We start from the raw sequence: 25,162 nt of genomic DNA, 5'->3' as shown, positions 1-25,162 counted from the left end.
CTTCAACTGGTGCAGAATGCAGCCGTGCGAGTCGTGATGGGGGTTTCCCGATACTCCCATGTAACACCTCTACTCCGCGAGCTGCATTGGCTTCCAGTTGCCCTTCGGGTGAGATTCAAGGTGCTGGTGATGACCTATAAAGCCCTAAATGGCGAGGGTCCGGGATATTTGAGGGAACACCTGCTGCCAGCATCAAGTTCCCTTCGTCCAGTGCGCTCCCACAGGGAGGGTCTCCTCAGGGTGCCGCCGGTTAAAGATTGCCGGCGGGTAACACCCAGGAGTAGGGCCTTCTCAGTGGGTGCGCCTGCCCTGTGGAACCAGCTGCCTGCGGAGCTTAGGACTGCCCCCAACCTCCATTCATTCCGCCGGGACCTGAAGACCTGGCTCTTTGAGCTCTCTGGCCCAGGCTGAGAATATTTTTAATTTTAATTTTAACTGGGTTTTAATTTTCTCAGGGTTCTATTTAATCTCTTTTAATTTGTTTTAAGGGACGCGGTGGCTCAGTGGGTTAGGACGCTGAGCTTTTCGATCAGAAGGTCGGCAGTTTGGCGGGTCGAATCCCGAGTGCCGCGTAACAGAGTGAGCGCCTGTTACTCGTCCCAGCTTCTGCCCACCTAGCAGTTCGAAAGCACGTAAAAATGCAAGTAGAAAAATAGGGACCACTATGGTGGGAAGGTAACAGCGTTCCGTGCGCCTTTGGCGTCTAGTCATGCCGGCCACATGACCACGGAGACGTCCTCGGACAAACGCTGGCTCTTCGGCTATGAAACGGAGATGAGCACCGGCCCCTAGAGTCGGAAACGACTAGCACGCATGTGCGGGGGAACCTTTACCTTTATATATATATACGAATATATATATATATATATATATATATATATATATATATATATATATATATATATATATATATATATATATATATATATATATATATATATATATATATATATATATATATATATATATATATATATATATATCTTGTGTATTATATATTATGTGCGGGGGAACCTTTACCTTTTTAATTTGTTTTAACGTTTTTATTGTCTGTTTTTTAAATGCCCTGTAAACCGCCCTGAGTCCTTCGGGAAAGGGCGGTATATAAATCTAAATAAATAAATAAATAAACTATGAGAAAATCTTAAGCAGTAAGAATGTCTTGAACATTGTGGGAAAAACAAATGTAAACAAGAACTGTAAATGGGATCTATGATGAGACAACCAGAATGACTAGATAGAAAAGAAATATTATATTGATGTGATTATTATTTGTGGAAATATTAGAAAAATTTTATACTCAATTGTTATCTATCAAAACAATAAGAATTGTATTAACTTAAGGTTGGTAAAAGAGAACATTATGGGAAGAAGAGGAAATCAAGTAAAGCTATTATGTGGATTATAGATCATAGAAACCAATTGTTAGCGTATGTTTTTTAAATGTAAACCCCGACAACACAGTTTACCGAATATTAAGGTGACTATGTTAAAAAATTAATAAAATATACTATATATAAAAAAGAGTTCATTGAGTAAAGAGTCAATTAGTTGGACAGCTCTAGAAATGTGGTAATTAATTAATTCTGATTCCTGCTAATGGGACTCTAAATATCTATCACTGCAAATTTACAGCTTCAACTTAAGCCTTCAGCAATGTTGTTAATTTTTCTAATAGTTTCATGGATTTCATGGAAGAGATCAACTCAAGGACATCTGAAAGTTGCTCATTTTCTTGAGGATACTGGAGAAAAGTACTAACAAATGAAGTTAGTCCATTTACCTCTTTGGCAGCCAATGTCTCTATTTCCAATCTCTTCTTGTTGAAGTTTACTTCTAGCTCAAGGCCTCGCTTTGCTTTCTCCAGTTCCTCAATTTTGTTTGCAGCCATCTTATTGTTCATCTCCTGTAATTGTTTCCTGTGGGATTCCTCTTCCTAAAAAATAAAAGAGACTGAATCATAGGTACTAATACAAAGATTTTATTCCATAAAAGCCACTGCCCAAAATGAACAATATTTTATTATTTTACACAGGGCTTTTTTTTTGTCATAGAACGCCCAAAACGGAGTTCTGGCACCTTTTTTGGATGGAACTTTGTAGGGTAGGCAAGGCGGGTTGTATGACGTGTGTGAGTTCCGGCACCTTTTTTTCTTACAAAAAAAGCACTGATTTTACATATGTACATGGAATGGAGAAAAAGATTTTCTATATGACTATTTCCCACTTTTTCCTCGATATATCTTTTTTTAATACTGTGTAATAGTCCTATCCTCATTAACAAAGAAGCAGACCAAAGATAAAGATACAAATCCCTCTGAATTGTTGTCACAGGAACAAAGGATGCTCACTGACCTGTTGAAGACTTTGCAATTGGACACAATGGAACAACAATTGAAGAAAAATACGGGATGGAGAATTAGCACTTTACAGCTTTTATTATTTGGCTGTGAGAAAAGCTGCTATGAAGTTAAAGATGTTTGGGTGGAGATGGGTCCATATTAACATAAATGTAAACTTTTTAAATTTCAGGGATAAAATACATAAATGCCACAGATTACAATTGACAGGAAGTTTTGAACAAAGAAAAAGTTCCACTTCTCTCCTGAAAGTATCATGATTTATGACTTCATCCATTTAGAGAAGTGGATGCAAGTGGTCCTCTTTATCTGCAGTGTTATTAGACAGGTGAGTAACATATTTCCACTTGGTAAATGCAAACCAGATTGCCTTATCTGCAGCAAAGTATTTCAATGGTCTGCTGCTTTCAAGCATGGCTTCTCTTTGAAGGAGGACTTGTGTTTCCTGTATATTTTGCACATTAATAAAGTCCATCTCTTCAAGGTCCTATTGGGCTAGAAAAGAACTCCTGCAAATAACAAGGTGCCCCTCTATAAGATCAAAGATCAGACCCTGCAGAGACGAAAGGCTGAACGAGAAATGAAATTAACTGCTAAGGCTACATACGGAATGGAGAGACAGCTTTAAGAAAGAGGCTTAAGGTGGGGAGGGGGAAATGTACTGCAGTTTGCTTAAAAACTCACAACCTAGTTTTATTATGGGTTTCTACCTTTATTCTCTTACTTGCATGGTCAAATGCATACAAACATAAGCTTGCTTACATTTCAAAGTGTATCACTTGTTATTGCATGTTAGATTAAGATATTGGTTTATAAAAGTATCAGTAATGACCTACCAGTTGTGCTTCTAATGATTTTATTTTGGTCTCATAATTTTGTTGCTGAGCACTAAGTTCTTCCTGAGCCATCTCTTTGGCAAGTTGGATCCCTTGCATCATTTCTTCCTTAGCTTTAAGCCGTGCTTCTTCTATTTCTGATTCAAGCCTAGGAGCATTTTGAAATTAATGCTACAATTTATACCTAACAAATGCTACATACAAAAGAATAAAAATCTATAAATGCTAATAGAATCTTTGAATATTCCCAAGAAGGAAGTGTTGTTTTCAAGTTCTAAAGAGACATACAACATACATATTTTATACTTATAAAATACGTTTAATCTCAAATATGTTATGCTGAATCTCTATCCTTTCATCTAGAATTCTTTTTAACTTTAGATCTAAATTAGTTCTGTTGGGAAATAATGAGTTCAAATTTAAATCTCATTGATTTTTGGAATGAGAGGACATACACAAACCAAATGAAAAAAATAAATTACAGGTAAAGGTAAAGGTAAAGGTTCCCCCGCACATGCGTGCTAGTCGTTTCCAACTCTAGGGGCCGGTGCTCATCTCCGTTTCAAAGCCGAAGAGCCAGTGCTTGTCCGAGGACGACTCCGTGGTCATGTGGCTGGCATGACTAGATGCCAAAGGCGCACGGAACACTGTTACCTTCCCACCGTAGTGATCCCTATTTTTCTACTTGCATTTTTACGTGCTTTCGAACTGCTAGGTTGGCAGAAGCTGGGACGAGTAACAGGCGCTCACTCTGTTACGCGGCACTCGGGATTTGACCTGCCAAACTGCCGACCTTCTGATCGACAAGCTCAGCGTCCTAACCCACTGAGCCACCGCGTCCCTTTAAATTACAGGTAGTCCTCAATTAACAACAGTAATTGGGACCAGCAACTGGTTCCTAAGAACCAGGTTGCTAAGAGATGAGGTCATAAAGCCCAACATTACATGACTGACCTGACTTACAATGGCGTTTGCAGCAGTTCTGGTTGCCATTGTTAGGTGAATACTTTTGTTGTCATTAAGCAAAATGTCAAATGATCACCATTTGTGACCTCCTACCAGCTTCTCCATCAACTTTGCTTATCCGAAGCCAGCAGTGAGGATCAAAATGTTGAGCATATGGCTGTTGAAAGCTGTAATAACATAGTTGCAAGCCCACTGCCAAATGCCCAAATTGTGATCACGTGACTGCAAGGACACTGTGACAGCCACAACTCCAAGGGCCAGTCATAAGTCTCCTTGCTGAGTTCCACTGTATCTACAAATGGCCGCTGAACGAATGGTCATTAAACTAGGACAACCTGTAATGGTGATCAGTTTTGTTATACTCCAGAAGTATTTTTGTTGGTGCCACACAGAAAACCATGCTTCATTTTCTTTGGCTTAAAAAAACCCTGCAGATTAGTATTAATGTGTTAGGTGCTATTATCAGCCCGCAATGCCCCTTTGAATGTTACTTAGGACAAATAAAATAAACTTTGTGTAAAAGAATTAATTGAGACAAGTTTGACATCAGGACTCATGACAACAACAAAGTAATCTGAGAGCATCTCAGTCTCCTAGGAGACTACGTTTCCAATGTCAAAGTGCTCATTTTGGAAAAAACAAGGCTGGCAACAACAACATTGAATGAAAACTGCTGAAGTCACATACAGTATCTCAAATGGTTTAGGCTCTTGGTGTCCTGCCTTGGCAACTGTAAGGCTTGTGGACTTCAACTCCGAGAATTCCAGGAGTTGAACACATTACAAATATTAATTAAGTACTTCTAATGTATGTCAAATGTAACATGTGTCTATACAACCGCTCCCTCTGGCCTGTACTTGATTCCAATTTAAATCCTCCTACAATCTAACCACTATGCATCCAATAAAATAAGTAGTAGCTCCCAAAACTTTAAGCCTTTTAATGCTGCAATATTTATTGACCAAACTCCTCCTGATGTTTTGCTCCTATATATTTATATACAAACACAAAAATTACATGATTTGGTTATATTTTATACAGGCAATCCCAGGTTACATAAGTTCTGACAAATGTCATCTTGGTTTTATGAACAGGATGCAAAAATATGAGCAAAACGGGCAGCTGTGGTTTTTCATATAATGCACAGCATGCAATCAAACCCTCATGTAACCCCAACTGCCTGTATGTGAAAATTCTACAAGCCAGCATGCAGCATTCATATCATATGCAAGAGAAAATACAGGGACTGTTTAAAGCATAACATCTGATATTACTCACTGAGCTCTCTGAGCAGCCAGCAATTCATTTTTTGCAAATTCAAAGTCCTTTGGACCATCCTCAGGAAATGAAGCCCCACAAGACAAACTTTTTATCTTCTGAACTTCAGCTGGATGATTAAATCGGAAATAATGGTCTCCTCCAAGGATGATGCGATCACCCTAGGAAATCCAGATAGTATTGAATTTAGGTCATCTTACATAAAATTTCTGCAGAGTATAGAGAGACAGACTATTCTAAACAAGTATATGAACTTAAACTTGAAAACCACATGTAAATAAATATAATTACAACTGTGTCTATTGACTTACATGATGTAGAAGTGTAGCTCCTGAAATGCATTCCCCATTAACATATGTCTTTGCTTCTGCAATAGGAACAATACTCACAACTCCACCCTTATGTCTGATAACACTACAAATAAAAAAGAAAACATTCAAGAAATAAACGTTGTTTGCATCTGAATAGCAATAAGCAGTAAGCTTTTTTGAATTTGATCAAAAACAGTGGAACATTTGATTCCTTTGCTGTATTATAAATCATGTCCTTTGACATGATTGTCATTTTCATAGATCATACTGTTGCCTAGTGCTACTGTTTTTGGCAAAGCATGTTGGAAGAAAACTTTTGTCTTCCCAAGTTTGCAGAATGAGTTTCATGTTTAGAGGAGTCACAGCTATCCTTTAAAAAATATGAAATGAATAGATTTTAGAAAAGTCATAGCATGTCACAAAGGCACCGTGAACTGATAGCCAGAGGTGGAAAAGCTCATAGTAAGGAACCAGGGATATTCATGAGAAATAGGCTGCAGACAATCTATTACAATCAAATAACTGGAAAAGGAATTCAGAATTTAAAACTTGGGACAAAAAGATGGACAAAGATATTCTTAGCTTCTGAAGAAGCTGATCTTCATCATTACCAAAGTTGCTTAGTATCTGCCAGGAAAAAAAAGCCTGAACTTATCTAACCAATTCAAGTCCTTGACTCTCTTGCAAGAGCTCTTGAGTGTGATGTGAGTTCCTGCAAGAGAGAATTATTATATAATGAGTTAGCATTTATTCATAGCCGTCAAATTCCATACACTGCATCCAAGACAACTCTGTTGTTGGAATTTAATTCTTTTCCATGGGGTGTTCTGCTACCTAATTTCTCAGTATTCTTTTTTTGCCCTCTGCTTATGTTCAGAAGTATAAGGTCAGTCCTGCCTTAACTTCTACCTTGAAGTAAGAACGGCCCTTGACTCCATTTGTTGAGAAAGGTGTAGTTTACTAAAGGTCAACTGGATTACAGTAAAGCAAAGTCAAAACTGAGGTTCGCTAGAAAAATTCCTGTAACTTTTCCCTCCCAGACACTTCCCATTGCTGGTTCCCCACCTCCACCCCGTCATCCAATCAGTTTTGAAACAGATGTTTTTGAAACAGCCACTCCTGCAGCAGCATTCTTCTCCCAGGGAAACGGCCATGAAGACTGGTCTGAGAGGCATGCTTCTTTCCATCAGTTTCACTTTCCCCCCCCCCCCCAGGGTCCATGGCAGAATGGCATGAGGTGGCAGTTCTGACACATATGCTCTTTCAACAACTCCTGCTGAATTCAAATCTTCAACATAGAGAAAAGGAGAAACAAGACATTTCTCATTCCTTATTTCTTTATTTAGTACATACCAGTGATCATCAGCAATTAAGATGCCAGACAGCTGAATATCATGACATGAATTTGGCTTGCATTTCCCAACTGTAGTTTTTCCTTCTTTAATCATGTACAATAACATCTCGGACAGTTGAGGATCTTCATTGAGATTAACCAAATTAGGCAAACTGTTATCCACCTTGAATGTAATGCCGGCTTTCTAAAATGAAGAATTAAGAAAGGGAGCAATTCATATTTGGGATTTGAAAACGGTATATTAGTAAAAGTTGAGTTGTTATATTATTTGTAACTTTTAAGAATAAGGCTTGACTTCTGCAATTTTGTACCTTCTGAACATATTGAAATTCTACTCCCACTTTAATATAAATAATGGCTGAGAATTATGTGAGCCAAAGTATCTGAAATCTATCAGGCCAGCAAGCTTCTATAGATAAATAAATTTATCCAGGATTACTAACAGCAACTAATTGTCACAAAGAATAGTACCTGTAATTCCATTGTTTCTTCAAACTTCTTTTTTTCTACTTGTTCAAATTTTTCTTTCCAGGCCCTTTAACACAAAATGAAAAGATTGCCTGGTCCAACTAAATAATATACTTAAAACATATTACAGGTGCCATGGTAAGAAGTTGAAAATGAACATGTAATCCAAAGAATGGAATTATAACTGCATCCATGTGCATTATGGAACCTTAGCTTTAAAAAAATTAAAGCAGCATAATCTTATGACAATAGTTTTTTCAACCTTGCAGAAAAAATATAGGAGCTTAAAACAGAATCAGTAAGTATATACTACTTTGAATTTAATTATGTGAAAAAATTGAATATGGTATAATATGCAATATGTACAGTTTTACTTTGCAATAGCCAATGAATGTAATGAAACAGACATTAAAATTGCCAAGTAGATTAAATAAAATTTGGTTTTAATATCCATAACTATACAGTAGATCTATCTATCTATCTATCTATCTATCTATCTATCTATCTATCTATCTATCTATCTATCTATCTATATTACAATCATTACTATAATAAAGTATAATGGTTAAGATATCAGTCATAGGCTGAAGCAAGACTTAAGATTATCATGAAATTTAATCATAAATCTCTAAAGTTCTATTGACTTGCATGTCAAATTGCAATAAGCAGTCTGAATCAAAACATGTATTTAAATTGTTAAACTTCATACCTAATGTCTATCAGGGTATACATACTTATAATATTTTTCATTAACATTTCTTATATTGGGTCACATACATTACATATTACAGTGAAAAAACAGAACTCATTTTTTTACAAACTTACAATATTAGTGATTCATTATCACATCCTTATAATTAATTATACTGTAAGATCACTATTACCTTTGCATCTCGGCCATCTCCCGCTCCTGGTGATGTAGCTTCATTCTTAAAGATGTAATTTCCTGCACGTAAAGTCTCTGCTTTTCAGGATCAAGGTTCTGAGCGTTCTTCTGAGCCAATTTCAGTTTCTCAATCTCAGCTTTCATTTCTAGATTGAACAAAAAGGCTCAGCAATTACTCAGAAGCCAACCCTCTGTTCAGTGTTTTGACAACCTTTCTCATAGAGATGTTTTAAAATTCATCTCATTAAAAAATAGTTGTGCCAGATAAAAGTAACAATTAGGTTGCATTCAAAAGCAGATCTCAAGATGCAGAAGGCATTTTATATTCATATGAGAGTCTTAATTACTCCCAACATACACTACAATACAGGTAGTCCTCAACTTACAACCATTCATTTAGTGACCAGTTGAAGTTACAACACTGAAAAAAAGAGACTTATGACCATTTTTCACACTTATGACTGCTGCAGCATCCCCACAGTCACAGGATCAAAATTCAAATGCTTGGCATATATATCCAGTGTCCCAGGGTCATGTGATCATCTTTTGTGACCTTCTGACAAGCAAAGTCAATGGGGAAGCCAGAGTCACTTAACAACCGGGTTACTGTCTTAACAAAAGCAGTGATTCACTTAACAACTGTGGCAAGCAAGGTCGTAAAATGGGGCAAAACTCACTCAACAACTGTCTCAATTAGCAACAGAAATTTGGGCTCAATTGTGGTCATAATTCAAGGATTACCTGTACATTCATTGTGCCTCTACCCCAAATACCTACCAGTCTTCTTCAGATGCAGCATAAAATGTTGGGTCTTCAGATATGAGTTACATATACAAGGAATCTACAATCCTCTGTTTCTATCTTGAACTATCTGCAGTCCAAAATTATGTTGAACTCAAACTGTAGTTAATCTTAAATGTGGTTTTCTAAAATAAATCCATTAATTTAGTTTAGAATAGCCAATGTAGGAGAGTAGACAGGACCAGGGAGGCAAGGTTTCAATCCAAACTTGACCATTAATTGGGTAATTTTGGACCATCACATTCTCTCAACCCAGTTTATTTCAAACGGCTATTTTTATGGACATGAAATAAGGGGAGGCCCGCATGTGTAACAATTTGAGCTCCACAAGGGTATAAATACAACACATTCAATCAAACTAAACTGGCATTTTAAGAAAATATAAAATTCAGATATAATTCAGATTAAGATTTTAAAACATAAAACCTGGCTGCATTCTAAAGAAGAATCTATAATCTTAAATTTAGGAATCATCAACGCCTTCAAATAGTCTTGCCATCAGACAAGTTCTAATTTGGAAGTTCAGTGAGTTTTAACTCTTGTTCAGCAGAGTTAACTAAGCTTTGGTTAATGAATTGGTGAAACCAATTTCAAACTGCTCCTGCAAAATACGCATTCTCTAGTAAATTCACACATTTGGCACAGGGGGGGAAAAAGTGAGTGATTTAGAAAATAAGCAGAATTATCATTCTTACCCTGAATTAATTTCATATTCATATCTTCATTCACTTTGGCAGTGTTGATTATGAAACAAGCTTGCTTAGCATAACGTAGAGTACTGAGGGTTTCTTCTATATTGCTGGCAGCAGGGCTGATTGTAGCAATCATAGCAGTTTTTGAATTTCCACCCAGACTTTCCTTTAACAGCCTTTATTTGAAAGAGAACAAAGCCACAAACTTGTGTGTTGTTTGCAGTTTTAAAAGGGGACAATACTAATAGTTAAAATCCAATCCAATTAAGGCAAAGCAAACAGATTTCTTCACTCGTGGGATCAGATCCTTGCACCATTCCACTAATCGAATCAATATCATCTGTCTTCCTTCAAACTTCAGAGTTTGACCATTTGCTAGGATCAGGAGAACTGAAGAATCTTTCTGGGGCATCTTGTCCTCCACTTAAACTTCAAAAGGGACACGTGTCCAGAAGACCTTTTAACATTATAGGTAAGTCCTCGGCCGATGAACATAATGGAGTCTGCCCATTATGATCGTAGGTCATGACGGTTGTGAAACAGGTCATCTACATGACCAACAACCTTTTTGGCACCGTTTGTTAAGAGGATGTGGCAGTCATTAAGCGAACCAATGATTCACTATGGGATGTTTTTGCTGAAAACTGGAAATAAACAGTCATAAATGCAGCCCCCAAGATATCACTCAGGGAGAGCAGCTGTCAGGATTTCAGAACTGGGCCATAAGAACCCCCACAGAGGTTTGCCATAACTTCAAACGGTTGCTAAGCAACTAGCTGTAAGTGGAATACTACCTGAACTTATTTCCCTAGTATCTCTCTCCCTTCAGCACCATAAGAACTAGTAAAGGAAAAGCCATTAGGTTTGTGGTGCTATACTGTATTAGGATTACCAATAAAATAAATAAAACTGTAGGTTTATTTCACACCAGCTAATCAAAGTACACTCAACATTTCACAGGCTTTCAATAATAGGTTGGCTGGGACACTAGTTAAAAAGCAGTACCTAGTTTGGTTTTGAATCTACCAAAGAAGCTATTGAAATGAGCTTCTGGGACTGAAGGACTTGTAGCACTGTCTTCCATCTACCAAATATTAAGATATTATTCATGTTTATCAGGTGTATACATAATCAATGCAGATAAAATAAAAAACATATGATATGCCAACTGTACTTTTTATGTATTCAAATCCTTTCAGAAAGACTTAGAATGTTAATATAGAAATCCTTATAAATATATACTGCTCAAAAAAATAAAGGGAACAGAAAATAAGACATCCTACTATTAAATGCAGTACATTGTGTTGTTTAAGTGTTCCCTTTAATTTTTTGAGCAGTATATTTAACTTTAGTCTTAAACAGATCCATTTTATTTTTGAGTTTTAAGCTCATCTCAGATGTTAAATGATCTCTAGGTTCATTTAAGGTTGTACAAGTTGCATGATAGATATGATACCTCTTGAAACAAACTTGTTGAAGCAAGATGTTTTTTGTCTGATCTCATTCTCTCTTACAAGCATGGACTCATTGCCTCAGACTAAACCCTTGAATTGAGAGAAATGATTAAAATGTGAAAAATGACAATGAAATCCTACATGTGTTGTCTGAAACATAAGTCCCAAGTAAGTAAGCAAAGGATTATAACTTCAGGGTGAGTAGGTATGCTTAAGATTGTTATTAAGCACCGAAACTCAACTCATTTGACAAAATGTAGGCCTCAAAATATGATGAGCTCGGTAGCATCATATATTTTGCTTTCTGGAAAGATGAAAGAATTTAAATACATCAGCAGAAAGATAGAAGAGTTATTTTGCTAAAATGAATAGAGTGCAATCAGAGGCTTAGAAAAGATATACAGGTAGTCCTCGACTTAACGACCACAATTGAGACCACAATTTCTGTTGCTAAGCGAGAAAAGCTCTTGACTGAATTTTGGCCCATTTTACAACCTTTCTTGCCATAGTTGTTAGGTGAATCTGGCTCCCCCATTGACTTTGTTTGTTGGAAGTTCGCAAAAGGTGATTGCATGATCCCGGGACATTGCAACCACCATAAATATGAGTCAGTTGCCAAACATCTAAATTTTGATCACGTGACCATAGGGATGCTGCAACAGTCATAAGTGTGAAAAATGGTCATAAGTCATTTTTTTCAATGCAATTGTAACTTTAAATGGTCATTAAATGAACTGTTGTAAGTTGAGGACTATCTGTAGTTCTAATGTTTACTGTCATAACTGCCTATTCTTGTAAAATCAAGACCAATGCCAAACAAGTTTCTTTTACAATTCTTAAAAATAGGTACATACCACGTAAGAACAGAATCACGATATGGCACAAATAATTTCTTCCTGCTTTGATTTTGCTCAGATAGTGCAGAAATAACTTTCCCCAGAGTTAACAAGGATTTGTTTATGCTTGCTCCTTCCTACATTGATAAAAAGAAACATCAATGCATTTAAAATCCTAATTTGCCATGGAAATAGATTTTCAGCACTGTAATATTATAGAACCACCTTCTCCAGCCTGGTGCCCTGCAGCTTTGCTGGAACTAGAATACCCAGGATTCCCAATCAGCATTGCAAATGCCAGTTGAGAGCTTTGCAATTTGCAGCCTCATCACATGGCACTGAATACCATGGACAAATAGTTAAGATATACAATTGTTTTCTACTCTGTTTGCAATTGATACCCTCAAAAATCAAGTAACATATCCAGTTTTGGGCACAACACCTAGACACATTCTGATAAATCAAATGATATTCAGAGAAATGCAATAAAATGATAATGTCAAGATATGTCCTTGAACTCTGGTGCCACAGTGGTTAGAATGCAGCATTGCAGGCAAACTCTGTCCACAGCCTGGTTGACTCAGCCTTCCAGCTTTCCAAGTATGGTAAAATGAGGAACAAGATTGTTGGGGGCAATATGCTGACATTCTAAACTGCCCAGAGAGTGCTGTAAAGCATTATGGGGTGGTATACGTTATAAGCCTAAGCCTAAGGCATATAAGTCTAAGGTAACAACAGATGTGGTCTTGCAGGAATTGGCCGATTTCCAATTGTGTTTTTTTTCTTATACTATTATATGCTCAACTTAGGACCATAATGGAGCCTGTCCATTAGTCATAAGTTCTGATGGTCATAAAACGGGTCACCCATGTCACTGATCCAATGTTCTGAGCTTTTTTGTGGCAATTAAGTGATTACGGTTCTTTATGAGCCAAATTGGATAAAAACCGGAAGTAAATGCTGGTTTTCCGCAAAAGCCTGGTAAAATATGATCATGTGACTATGGGTGCTGCAAACAGCCATAAATGTGGGTCAGTTGCCAAGCACCCAAAATTCAGTCATGTGACCACGGGGGCGGGGGGGGGGAGAGAGAGTTGTCAGAATTTCAGAATCTGATCATAAGTACTCCTAGGGAGATCATTTGTAACTTCAAACAACTCCGGAGCGACCAGTCGTATGCTGAAGATCACCTGTATAGCGATACTGATTAATAAATGTATTTTAATGTTACAGGCTCAGTATTCTTGGTTCTTACTGTGAACATATACAATTTGAGGTACTGATGCTTTTTTTTTTAGACTAATGATTTATTGTTGATATATTTATTTTGGACATGTTACTAACTCATTTATAGCTAGAAATAGATTGCTCCTTTTGGAATTGAGTCACGGGTTCTAGTCATATTGTTTTTTGGATGCATTTTAATTTTGTCTCAAATTTTATTTACTGTTTTTTAAGAGAGATTTATAACTGCTCACAAATCACTTCTTGTGCTGGTCTAAGACTGCAACAAACTGACTGATTTGTGCATGTTTTACTCTTGTAAGCTGTATGGAGCTGACAATAATTAGACGATCAAAAATTAAGTCTTATAAATGATCAGATGTACTATTTGTTTTGCAATGAAATCCATCAACATCCAAAATCTGCAGCAGCATATCTGTTTGGTATAGAGAATGAGACAAACAACGCAAGCACTTCCATTAGAAAACTGCCTATGTATACATTTTACCTTCAGTCTTTCTCCACTGGTTTGACCTGTAGAGCAGCGTTCACTCCCTGCTAAGTCTACTAGATTGACACGACTAATGATTCTGTGTTCATATTCTTTCTTTTCCACAATCTCTGTCTAAAACAAGTAAATAAATCATTATGATTAAACACAGCCCAAACACTGTAAATTCCCCATGGCAATAAATCAGTTTATACGTTTATAACAAATGCAGAAGGATCACTTCCTGCACACAGTACGGTTCTCCAATATTTAAAATTTTAATAGCAATAACATGCATAGTCAATAAATGCTGCCAGCACATTAAAAATGAAAGTATAGAAAGAAGAATCTGTTGCTAACATCAGAGATCGGTTTTGTTGATAGATACCTCTTAAATAGGAACGATTGTCAAGTCTGCTGTAGGTTAAAGAGGGCGACGCTCAAGACAAATGAGGATTCTGAAGATTCAAGAGGAAGCAGTTTTTATTTTCTGCCGTAATTCATCAAAGGGCGAGCCTTCTTTGTAGCCAAAAGAATTTTGATCAGGAAAGGTGGAGTCAGGCTCCTTAGAGAAGGGATATTTCATGCCCATTTTTTGTCATGACTCAAAATCATTTCCTGACCAAGATAATGACGGGGAAGGCTTTCACACGAGTTATGACTAGTCATTTAGTGACTGAAATTTCAGAGAACCCCATTAAAATAGGTACTCATTTAGATTCAAAGTTCCAATGGCTGCCCCCCAAGTCACATGATCAGTTTGGGCACTCAGCAACCAGCCTTCATATACAGCCATCTGCAATGTGCCGTAGTCATGTGGCCATGATTTACAATGTTTTTTCCCCCAGAAACAGGGGTTTCTGGCAAAAAAAAGCCCATTGGATTCACTTAACAATCATCTCATTTCTTTGCCACCCTTGAGGATGGCAAAGCTTTTATCCATAGCTGTACCTATGATTTTGAACTTCTTGGCTCTTCCAATACAAACAAACTGCTCTGATACCCAAGCAGATCCAGAGAAGTCCAAATTAAATTCTAACTATTCCTTAGGTTCCCATGATTTAATGACTGCAGCTGCCGACACAGCCATAAAATTCACTCTTTATATTGAGGAATCTGTCTGAGTGAAGTGAGATGGGGACAAATGAGCAGGAAGTAGAGAAATTTGAGGGAACCAACCTAGCATGTAAAAGTTTCAATCCACTTGGACCAGGTACCTTCCACCTCAACATTATTTCATGAAATGAGAGATGCTGAGGCCAGAAGATGCTGCTTTTTCATCAGAGAGGCTTTTCTGAAACAGTCTCACTCTAGCAATTCGAATGGTCCCTTACTGATAGTTTTCGAAAAAGTTTTTTAAATGATGGTTTTCCAGAGACCCTTTGGGGAATTACAATAGTTATCACTATTTGGATGCCTATTATCATGGTTCGTTGCACACTCAGCCAGATGTTCAGACTGGATTTTGGGTCCTTCCCAAGGACTTAGATAGGCAGATGTGGATGTTTGGATGGTGTTACAGATATCGTCATGAGATGTAAGCGGTTCGAAGTAAAGCTGCCTTTTGCAATTGACTGATGGTGAATTTGTCAGTGCTGATAGTGTTGTACTATCATTATTTTGATTATTATTGTGATAGCGCTGGTGATTATTATTACAACACTAAAGTTTTATTACATTCTGGAAGGTTTTATTACATTTTAGTTAAGTTTTCCTTGACTGCCTACAATATTCTCAGGAGTCTCCTCCAACATCAAAAGAATTAGTACTTTTCATATCCTGCTTCTCTGAAGTCCAACTTTTGCTTCTATAAAGAATCATATGGAATATCATGGCTTGCACTATTCTGATCTTTGGAGTTATGGGCATGTCCCACTCTCTAAATATCTCTTTCAAGGCCTGCAAGGCTGCTCCATCAAGCATTAGTCTGTAATATATTTCATGACTGCTTGTTCCTTTACTGTTGATGATTGATCCTAAAAGGCAGAAGCTATCAACCACTTTGATATCTTCATTGTCAATTCTAAGACCAGTTGTTATACCTGTTACTGATGTTCTTTATGTTTAATTTTAGTCCCAATTTATTTGCACTGTGCTCCATGACTTTTATTTTTAGAGCTTGCCGATTCTTTGCATTTTCAGCTATCAGAATACCATATCAATGTTAAAAAGCGAATCTCCTTCAGAAAAGGAAGTTACTTGATTAAAATGTTGAAGGTTTGAAAAAAATCTTATGATAAAGCCACCACCGACACATGCACGCAACATACACACAACCTTTTAAGAGAGTCCTCATAATACCTTGATTTGTGTCATCACCAACGTGAAAACAGAGTGAGATCGAGAACTCTTGTCATTCATGCCAGTGGCAGCAGTAGCTCTATGCTTGTTTCCTAGCTGGAGCCAATTCTGATGAAAAGAGAGGAGATGCAAAAGTTTAAAAAGCACTTTGTATGCCATTATTACTTCAAAGTAAGCATAAGAATAGCTAATGTGAATAAAACATATATAGCGATACATATAGAATTTAGCTATCATAGATTTGAAATTACTATCCTTTAAATGTCTACGGAGATTCTCAGCCATCCAGGTCACGGTTCTCCCAAAGGTGACTTTTCAGGAGGCAACTGGACTTTCTGGTTGTTTTTTTTCTTTGAAGACGTTTCACTTCTCATCCAAGAAGCTTCTTCAGCTCTGACCGGATGGTGGGGAATGGAAGGATTTATATTCCTTGCAGACAGCTGGTCATTTGCATTCTTTTAGAGAGTCGTTGGGACCATTTGGAGGTTTTCTGTGTCCTCAGGTTCACCTGAGTAGTGCAAACGTGTAGGGAGCCTTCTGGCTGCAGGATGTTTTCTGCCCTGTTCCCGTAGTCTGCAATGTTTTCTGGAAATCCCTTCATACTCCCTCAGCATTCGAAAGGTGTTCTTCCCAAAGTGCATAGCTAAATGTCTATGGAGATTCTCAGTCATCCAAGTCATGGTTGTCCCAAAGGTGTCACCTTTGGGAAACAGGCATCTAAATCATCTTGTTGAATAGAATCTTGTTGGGCCCCTTAGAGAAATAGGCAAAGCCTATCTCTCGGTCTAGTAGTTCACATTGCCTTTCCTTCTTCAGTTGAGTTCTGCTGTCTTCCCAAGCGTTCCACTGGCCAACACATTAAAGTGAAGCTTTCCCCACTCTTCTAACTACTCACTTCCCCAGGACTATGTTGCTTAGTTACAATTTAACCTATCAGTAGTATAATGGCAATAACAAATTACTAGATTCTCCTTGGTAAAGAATGGATGGTCTCATCTTGGAGGGTAAATAGGGAAACAAAGAGTTGCATTATTTTTTAAAGAAGGCTTCCATAAGCTATTTTATACATGTAGAAGAAACAAGCAGAACTGCTTGCCCTTTGAACTGCAGCCCTAAAATTAGCTTGTCAGTATTATATTACAGAATTGGTTTAGCATTTGTATTTTATGCTTGTCATCTGTTTTTATTTTGTCATGTTACTTCTTCTTTAATGAGTTTCCTCTTGAAATTCTACAGTATACATAAACACATGTAAAAACAGAGCCTTTCTCAAATTCTTGCGGAGTTTGTAAAGAAAATGAATTAAAAATCATGATAATGCAAGGAACTTTCTACTAAGATGCTAGCATTTCTTACTAGTTCAATTATTTTTTGTTGTTGTTAGCTGCGAAGTCGTGTCCGACCCATCGCGACCCTATGGACAACATTCCTCCAGGCCTTTCTGTCCTCTACCATCTTCTGGAGTCCATTTAAGCTCACGCCTACTGCTTCAGTGACTCCATCCAGCCACCTCATTCTCTGTCGTCCCCTTCTTAATTTTAATTTTTAATTTTATTAATATTTGTATACCGCCCTTCTCCCGAAGGACTCAGGGCGGTGTACAGGGCAAGAATAAAACACAAAGCTACAAAAATTAAAAAGTAATTAAATACATGCCCAACAATAAATACATTAATAAAACCCCAATAAAGTGATAGTAAAAACCCCACCAATCCCCCCTCAGGCCAGGCCAGCTTGTTCGAACAGGTATGTTTTCAGATCGCGGCGAAAGGAGCGAAGATCGGGCGCCGTCCGGAGCTCAACCGGTAACTGGTTCCATAGCTCCGGGGCGCCCACAGAGAAAGACCTCCCCCTGGGGGCCACCAATCTACATTCTCTGACCGGTGGCACCCTGAGGAGGCCCTCTCTGTGGGAACGCACAGGGCGGAGGGAAGTTGACGCCGGCAGCAGGTGTTCCCTGAGGTACTCCGGACCCCTATTGCCCTCGATCTTTCCCAGCATTAGGCTTTTCTCCAGTGAGTTCTTCCTTCTCATTAGGTGGCCAAAGTATTTGAGTTTTAGCTTCAGGATCTGGCCTTCTAAAGAGCAGTCAGGATTGATCTCCTCTAGGACTGACCGGTTTGATCGCCTTGCGGTCCAAGGGACTCGCAGGAGTCTTCTCCAGCACCATAGTTCAAAGGCCTCAATTCTTTGGCGCTCAGCCTTTCTTATGGTCCAACTTTCACTGCCATACATTGCAACTGGGAAGACCATAGCCTTGACTATACGCACTTTTGTTGACAGGGTGATGTCTCTGCTTTTTAGTGTGCTGTCTAGATTTGTCATGGCTTTCCTCCCCAGGAGCAAGCGTCTTTTAATTTCTTGGCTACAGTCCCCATCTGCAGTGATCTTGGAGCCCAGGAAAATAAAATCTGTCACTACCTCCATTTCTTCCCCATCTATTTGCCAGGAATTGAGAGGGCCAGATGCCATGATCTTGGTTTTCTTAATGTTAAGTTTCAACCCAACTTTTGCACTCTCCTTCTTCACCCGCAACAAGAGGCTCTTTAGTTCTTCTTCACTTTCTGCCATTAGAGTGGTATCATCTGCGTATCTTAGGTTGTTGATATTTCTTCCGGCAATCTTAATTCCAACTTTTGATTCATCTAGCCGTGCCTTTCTCATGATGTGCTCTGCATATAAGTTAAACAGGCAGGGCGACAGTATACAGCCTTGCCGGACTCCTTTCCCAATTTTGAACCAATCAGTGGTTCCATGTCCAGTTCTCACTGTTGCTTCTTGACCCGCATATAGGTTTCTCAAGAGACAAATAAGATGGTCTGGTATTCCCATCTCTTTAAGAACTTGCCACAATTATTTTAATACCACACAAAAGTCAATAAAATGTAACATGTTCTCTCTCTGTTACTCTATAATCTTTTGTTTACTATAGTTAATGGTAATATCTTTACATATTCTATTGAAAGCTTCATAATTTATATTTAAATTAACAAAATTTTACCTGGATATCAGAGTAAGAACTAATGGCATTCCTAAAAGGAAAGGGATAATTTTATCTAGTTAGAAAAATTAATGTTGACATATATGAAGTAATCAGCTTAAATTAAATTTCTTAGTTGTAATAGTATAATGCAGGGGTGTCAAACTGCCGGCCTGCGGGCCAGACGTGTCAGCAGAAAACCACACCTACCCCAATGAGAAAAAAGCTCCGATACGTCGCACGACGTCACGTGACATCACGAGTTTGACATGTCTGGTATAATGTAATATTAGTATACATATATAGATATAGAACAATATATACGCATACTGACATAATTGCTGAGTTTACAAAGGTTTACAGAGAAATCTATTTTTTACTTGTTTGTTAGGCCACAAGAACCAACTAAATGGAATTACAAACTTAATATTTGCAATCTATCTTTTAAGTAGAAAAACAAAGCAAATTTTTGGACTAGAGCTTATATTTGACTAAGAAGGAGAGTCCACACTGGGTAGACTGAGGTCTGGAAAACCGATTAAGGGACCAAGTTAAGGAGAAGCAAGATGGAGGGTTGTTCTATTAAAAGTCTAAACAGTAGATAGCAATTTGGAAACAAGACCCCAAGGATCAGTGGGTAAAATAAAATGAAGTCTGAAGAAGAGCAGGAGGTTAATGAGAAGAGAGAATATCCAAAGGGAATTTGATTAGTTGAGGAGTGAATTTCATTTTTTACAACAGCTAAGAAATAAGAAGTAGTTATATTTGGCGTCATTGAATAAAGCTGCAGTTCAGCACCCAGGCTCTCATAGAAAAATTCAGAAAGTAAAATGTATTGGCTAATTCAAGAATATCCAAAGAGACTTCCTCTTTGCATAGTAAAACTTCCTATCAGTTTTAAGTCCCCTCCTTTTAACTCTTTGCACATTCCCCAAACCAGTTCAAGAGCAGATTTGGAGAAAACAGGAAGAATGGAAGAAGAAATCACTTCTCCTGGCAGATACCATTCTATCAGAGAAAAGGCATCATTGGATAATCACTTACGCTGTCAGGTCTTCCACATATGGCCCAAAGACTGGATGTTCTCTTACACGAAGCTTTTAATTAAAAAAAATGCTGATTAGAAATGTGAATGTTTTAAAAGAATTAATTATTTTTAGTTATTTACTAAACAATTTTACATTGCCGGCTAATTCACATATAGGCAGCATACAACATTAAGATCTCAGTGAAACACAATAAAAATGTGAAACTTCTTGAACAAAATTGTTTCACTTTACATTCTATTTATAAACCACAAAAAATATTAATATACTTCATTGTTAGAATTGCACCAGGCAAAACAGCATGCAGATTAAGCTTTAAGAGGTTTAAAAGTAATAGTTAAAACATAATAATAGAACAAAATAATAGACAGGGGGGAAAAATAACCTGGACTAGTTACTTAAAACGAACATTTTAACTTACAGGTTGTTTCTTCTCTCCATTTTCAGTTCTGAAGATAAGCAAATCATGAATTTTTTCATTATAGACTTCAAAATAGCTGATTTCAAGATGATAAGTAGTCTAATAGTAAGAAGAAAAGTTTAATTGCTGGTTAAGTACTTTGGGAAAGCAAAACTGACTATATGATAGTGGAAGCTGCAAAAATGTGACTTAAGGACTTTTTATGACTCTGAGAATTCATACAGAGAGGGTGAAACCAAACAGGACAGAGGTTTTAAATTCCTCATAGGCAAAATGGATGCCTTAAAGCTTACAGATGCTTAAGGCACCAATCTCACAGCCTGAAAACCGTTTCCCAAAATAAGATATACTTATGCTGATATCTTAGTTAGGATGGATGGCCAAACCTACCTTCAAATGCATAAATGCAGACCCTAAAAATTTCTAGGATGAACAATAATCAAGGATCATTGTCTTGAAGTTTCTTTCTACTCCAATTAGTAATGTTTTACAATGATACATGTTTTGCTCAATTTTTTCAAAAGGCACATTATTCTGTAACACTAGCCAAACTATGAAGTTGGTGATCCAACTTCACAATGCTTGCAAAACTGTTTCAATATATCATAATACTGTACATCTTGGATGAAATAAAAGCACAGAATGTAAAAATCTTCACCTGGAGAAATAGAATTGGATTCTTATGCTATTTGATTACATACCCTTGACAACACGTATTGAATGATCTACATGTATCAAATAATCCATAGTAAAATATTTTAGATGGCATAAGGTTTACCTGTATCACACTTTCCTTTATGTGCACTTTTATAAATGTTACCTTTTATCTATCTCAGATAAGAAAGACTTATCACAGTTTAAGCACTATTATAAAGAAATTTTATTTTAATTCCATCTGAATTCCAGAAACTAATGTTGAAATGCACATTTAATTATTACAGGCTAAAGAAGATTTCTATTCCAAACTGATGAGGATATAAGTATCACAGTACCTGTTTTGTTTCTTTTTCTGCTATTTGATAAAAAAGATCTTGACAGAATCTTGGTATTATTCCTCGTTCATCATCATCAAACCCCATCATGCTGTAATGACAATTTGAATATATTCAATTCAGCAGAAGACCTTTTGCATTTTTTCAAATCATTCTCCATACGAAAGAGAACAAGTGTCAGAACCCATTCCTATTTCATTTCATTTCTATCTATCCTCTCTGATCTAAGAACAAATCCCAACCTTTTCCTGGGTTCTGCCATTCTCCCAAGGGGTAGGGGGGATGTACCTGCAGGGCTATTACTTTCCCTTCCTCTATTCACTACAATGTAATCCTTTACTTTGTTTATTGGGTCTGTATCCTCGACCAGCCCCGCTGAAATGTAACAACTTGTTTCCTGCATTATCTCTCTCTCTGAACTCTTATCTTTTAAACTGTCAGAAGAACAAAGGAGGGAATAAGGAATGTAACCTCAGTGCCTGGTTTATGTCTACACTCTGAGAGGAGGGTGTGAAGAAGCCGCCGACCCTCGCTGCGTGAGCTGGAGACGGGCCGATGTTATCTCCCCGGTTCCCACAACGGACTTAACACTTGGGGATTGGCCATCCCACATCAGGCGGTCGATCTGTGGGGTGGGGTCTTGTCTGGGGATACTATAATCTACTGCGCTGCGTGGGAAATCTCAGATCCTGTCTATTATGCCTGCTATCAACTACTCTTAATAAAAGTTCCTATTGGAAGAAACTGTTTCCAAGAGTTCTGCTTACTTAAGATGTGGAGTTGAAGTGGGTCCTGACAACAAGGTTTAAAAAAACAATTTAAAGAAATCAGAATTCTTCTATAGAATCAGAATACTGAAAAATCTCTAAGCATTAAAAAAAAATAAGCCATCCTCATTAGATTAATGAATAAGACCAGTCTCGCTGTCTATCGCTATCTCTAATACAAATCGATCTAATAACAAAAGTAGGAGCTTTTTACATATTTTTTCTTCAAATGATATAATAGTAAATATATCTGATAACAAATATAATTAAGGCAAAGCAATTTTACCTTCCTTCTTAGATACTCCAAAATTAGAGCATCCTGAAAATAAGCAAATGTGCTATTAAGCTACTGCTGGCAAGACAGAAACAAAAGAGAATAGGTTCTTTGTCCTTATACATTTATTTAGTAAAGGAGGGGGGGAAACTCTCCAGATCAAAAATTGAGTTAGAAGGCTGTTGGATGCAGAAGGTCCACCCAACTTCTCAGCACATCCAATGCTTCATTTCTACTTTATTCTCATTTCAGACTGCCAATTATTGGAAAGTACCAACCTTGAAGGCTGGCTGGGAAACGAAAGTCGGAGTTCTCTCCTTCAGTTTTTTTTGGGGGGAGGGTGGGGGAAATCCCATGTTTTGGAGAATGATCTCAGAGGATGCAGCTCAGCAATGACTTTCTAACTATATCTGGAAACTTGAAATTCATTCTTCAGCAGAGCAGCCAGAATCACATAGAACAGTCATTTATGGCTTCTAAACATGTGATTAAGCCTCCCCCCCACACCCTTGGAACTTATTGTATTGCTTATTAATGCAATAAACTTGTATTAATGTTCCTGTTAACAATACTTGCATAGCATTTTTAAAGGACCTCACAAACCTTGTTACAACCATCTTTACAATATGCCTTCTAAGGAGAGCAACATTATTAATTCTATATTACTGACAGATGTCCAAGACAATTGAATCAAATTATTTTTCTTTTTTATTTAATGTGTTACATGGATTCAAGTAATTCTTATTTATTCAGCAAACCACATTTAAAAGAATCTATGGCCTAGCACAATTTGTGCATCCAACCCAAAAGATGGTTGCCTGAGACCATTTAGTACACTCAGGGCTTTTTTTCTCATAGAACGCTGAGAACAGCGTTCTGGAACCTTTTTTTTTTGCAAAAACAAACAAACAAACAACCCAGCTACCTTATTGGTTTTCCTAAGCCTTTTGCAGGGCTAGCAATCTTGGCTCTTTTTTATGACTCATGGACTTCAACTCCCAGAAATCCTGAGCCAGCCATGCTGAGGGGAAAGGGAGAGGTTTCCTAGATGAGCCATGCTGGCTCAGGAATTCTGGGAAACCCTATACCATTTCAGACAAATGGCTGGCCAGTCTCTTCTTTAAAACGTCCAGTGTTGGAGCATTCACCACTTCTGGAGGCAGGTTGTTCCACTGGTTAGTTGTTCTAACTGTCAGGAAATTTCTCCTTAGTTCTAGGTTGCTTCTCTCCTTGTCTAGTTTCCATCCGTTGCTTCTTGTCCTGCCTTCAGGTTCTTTGGAGAATAGCTTGACTCCCTCTTCTTTGTGGCAACCCCTGAGATATTGGAACACTGCTATCATGTCACCCCTCACCCTTCTCTTCATTAAACTACACATACCCAATTCCAGCAACCGTTCCCTATGTTTTAGCCTCCAGTCCCCCAATCATCTTTGTTGCTCTTCTTTGTACTCTTTCTAGAGTCTCAACATCTTTTTTACATCGTGGTGACCAAAACTGGATGCAATATTCCAGGTGTGGCCTTACCAAGGCATTGTAAAGTGGCATTAGTACTTCACGTGATCTTCATTCTATCCCTCTGTTAATGCAGCCTAGCACTGTGTTGGCTTTTTTGGCAGCTGCAGCACACTGCTGGCTCATATTTAAGTGATTGTCCACTAGGACTCTGAGATCTCTCTCACAGTTACTACTATCGAGCAAGGTACCACCTATACTATACCTGTGCATTTGATTTTTCCTGCCTAAATGTAGAACCTTACTTTTTTCACAATTGAATTTCATTTTGTTAGATAGTGCCCAGTGTTCGAGTCTGTCCAGATCCTCCTGTATCTTAAGCCTGTCTTCTGGAGTATTGGCTATTCCTGCCAACTTGGTGTTGTCTGCAAATTTGATGAGTTCCCCATTTATCCCCTCATCCAAATCGTTGATGAAGATGTTGAAGAGCTGCACAGACCTCTTCTAGATTTTCCTCTTGCCTTTCCAAGTTAACTCCTTGGTCTGTCACTGAGCAAGAATTGACTTTGTAGGGAAGCATATTATCATTTGATGTATATTTAACATATGTTCTACCTTTATTTACCAATTATATAATATTTGTATGCAATCCACATGGCGAGGTTTGGGGAAACTTACAATAGAAAAAATATATTTTTAAAATCATAAGATTAAAACATCGCCTGGCCCGCACCGCCTCCACATTGCGCAGCCCTGCCATATAGAGTGGGCTCTGCTGCTCCCACAGCACCAGCCGCGCCAGCTCCAGCCCCAGGGAGGGGAGCCCGCCGCCAACACCCTTCACACCTGTGACTGCAGCAGCACTGGCCCCCCACCCCCCCCGCCTCCTGCGCCCACCAACATGAGAGTTCCGGCACCTTTTTTTTTAGAAAAAAAGCACTGAGTACACTCATAACATTTTCAAGGAATTTCTG

At 37.9% G+C, this 25,162-nt stretch overlaps 1 protein-coding gene across 1 annotated transcript in view; it reads right to left on the bottom strand.

Annotated features, from left to right (window-relative positions):
- KIF14 (kinesin family member 14) overlaps positions 1-25,162 on the bottom strand; it is a 50,978-nt gene that overhangs the window by 22,013 nt on the left and 3,803 nt on the right. The window contains exons 3-17 of the mRNA XM_081323686.1: positions 21,696-21,786; positions 20,704-20,802; positions 20,281-20,333; positions 19,258-19,288; positions 16,257-16,364; positions 13,974-14,090; positions 12,260-12,378; positions 9,955-10,127; positions 8,457-8,604; positions 7,576-7,639; positions 7,104-7,288; positions 5,751-5,853; positions 5,440-5,600; positions 3,196-3,343; positions 1,784-1,936 (exon numbers count right to left, since the gene is read on the bottom strand). Coding sequence (XP_081179812.1) covers positions 1,784-1,936; positions 3,196-3,343; positions 5,440-5,600; positions 5,751-5,853; positions 7,104-7,288; positions 7,576-7,639; positions 8,457-8,604; positions 9,955-10,127; positions 12,260-12,378; positions 13,974-14,090; positions 16,257-16,364; positions 19,258-19,288; positions 20,281-20,333; positions 20,704-20,802; positions 21,696-21,786 — 1,753 coding nt within the window. The remainder of the gene's footprint in view (positions 1-1,783; positions 1,937-3,195; positions 3,344-5,439; positions 5,601-5,750; positions 5,854-7,103; positions 7,289-7,575; positions 7,640-8,456; positions 8,605-9,954; positions 10,128-12,259; positions 12,379-13,973; positions 14,091-16,256; positions 16,365-19,257; positions 19,289-20,280; positions 20,334-20,703; positions 20,803-21,695; positions 21,787-25,162) is intronic.

The sequence above is a fragment of the Vipera berus genome (assembly GCF_964194415.1).
Source record: "Vipera berus genome assembly, chromosome: 3".
Classification (NCBI taxonomy): domain Eukaryota; kingdom Metazoa; phylum Chordata; class Lepidosauria; order Squamata; family Viperidae; genus Vipera; species Vipera berus.
The sequence above is the reverse complement of the archived record's forward strand: the minus strand, read 5'-3'. Positions and strand labels throughout refer to the sequence as shown.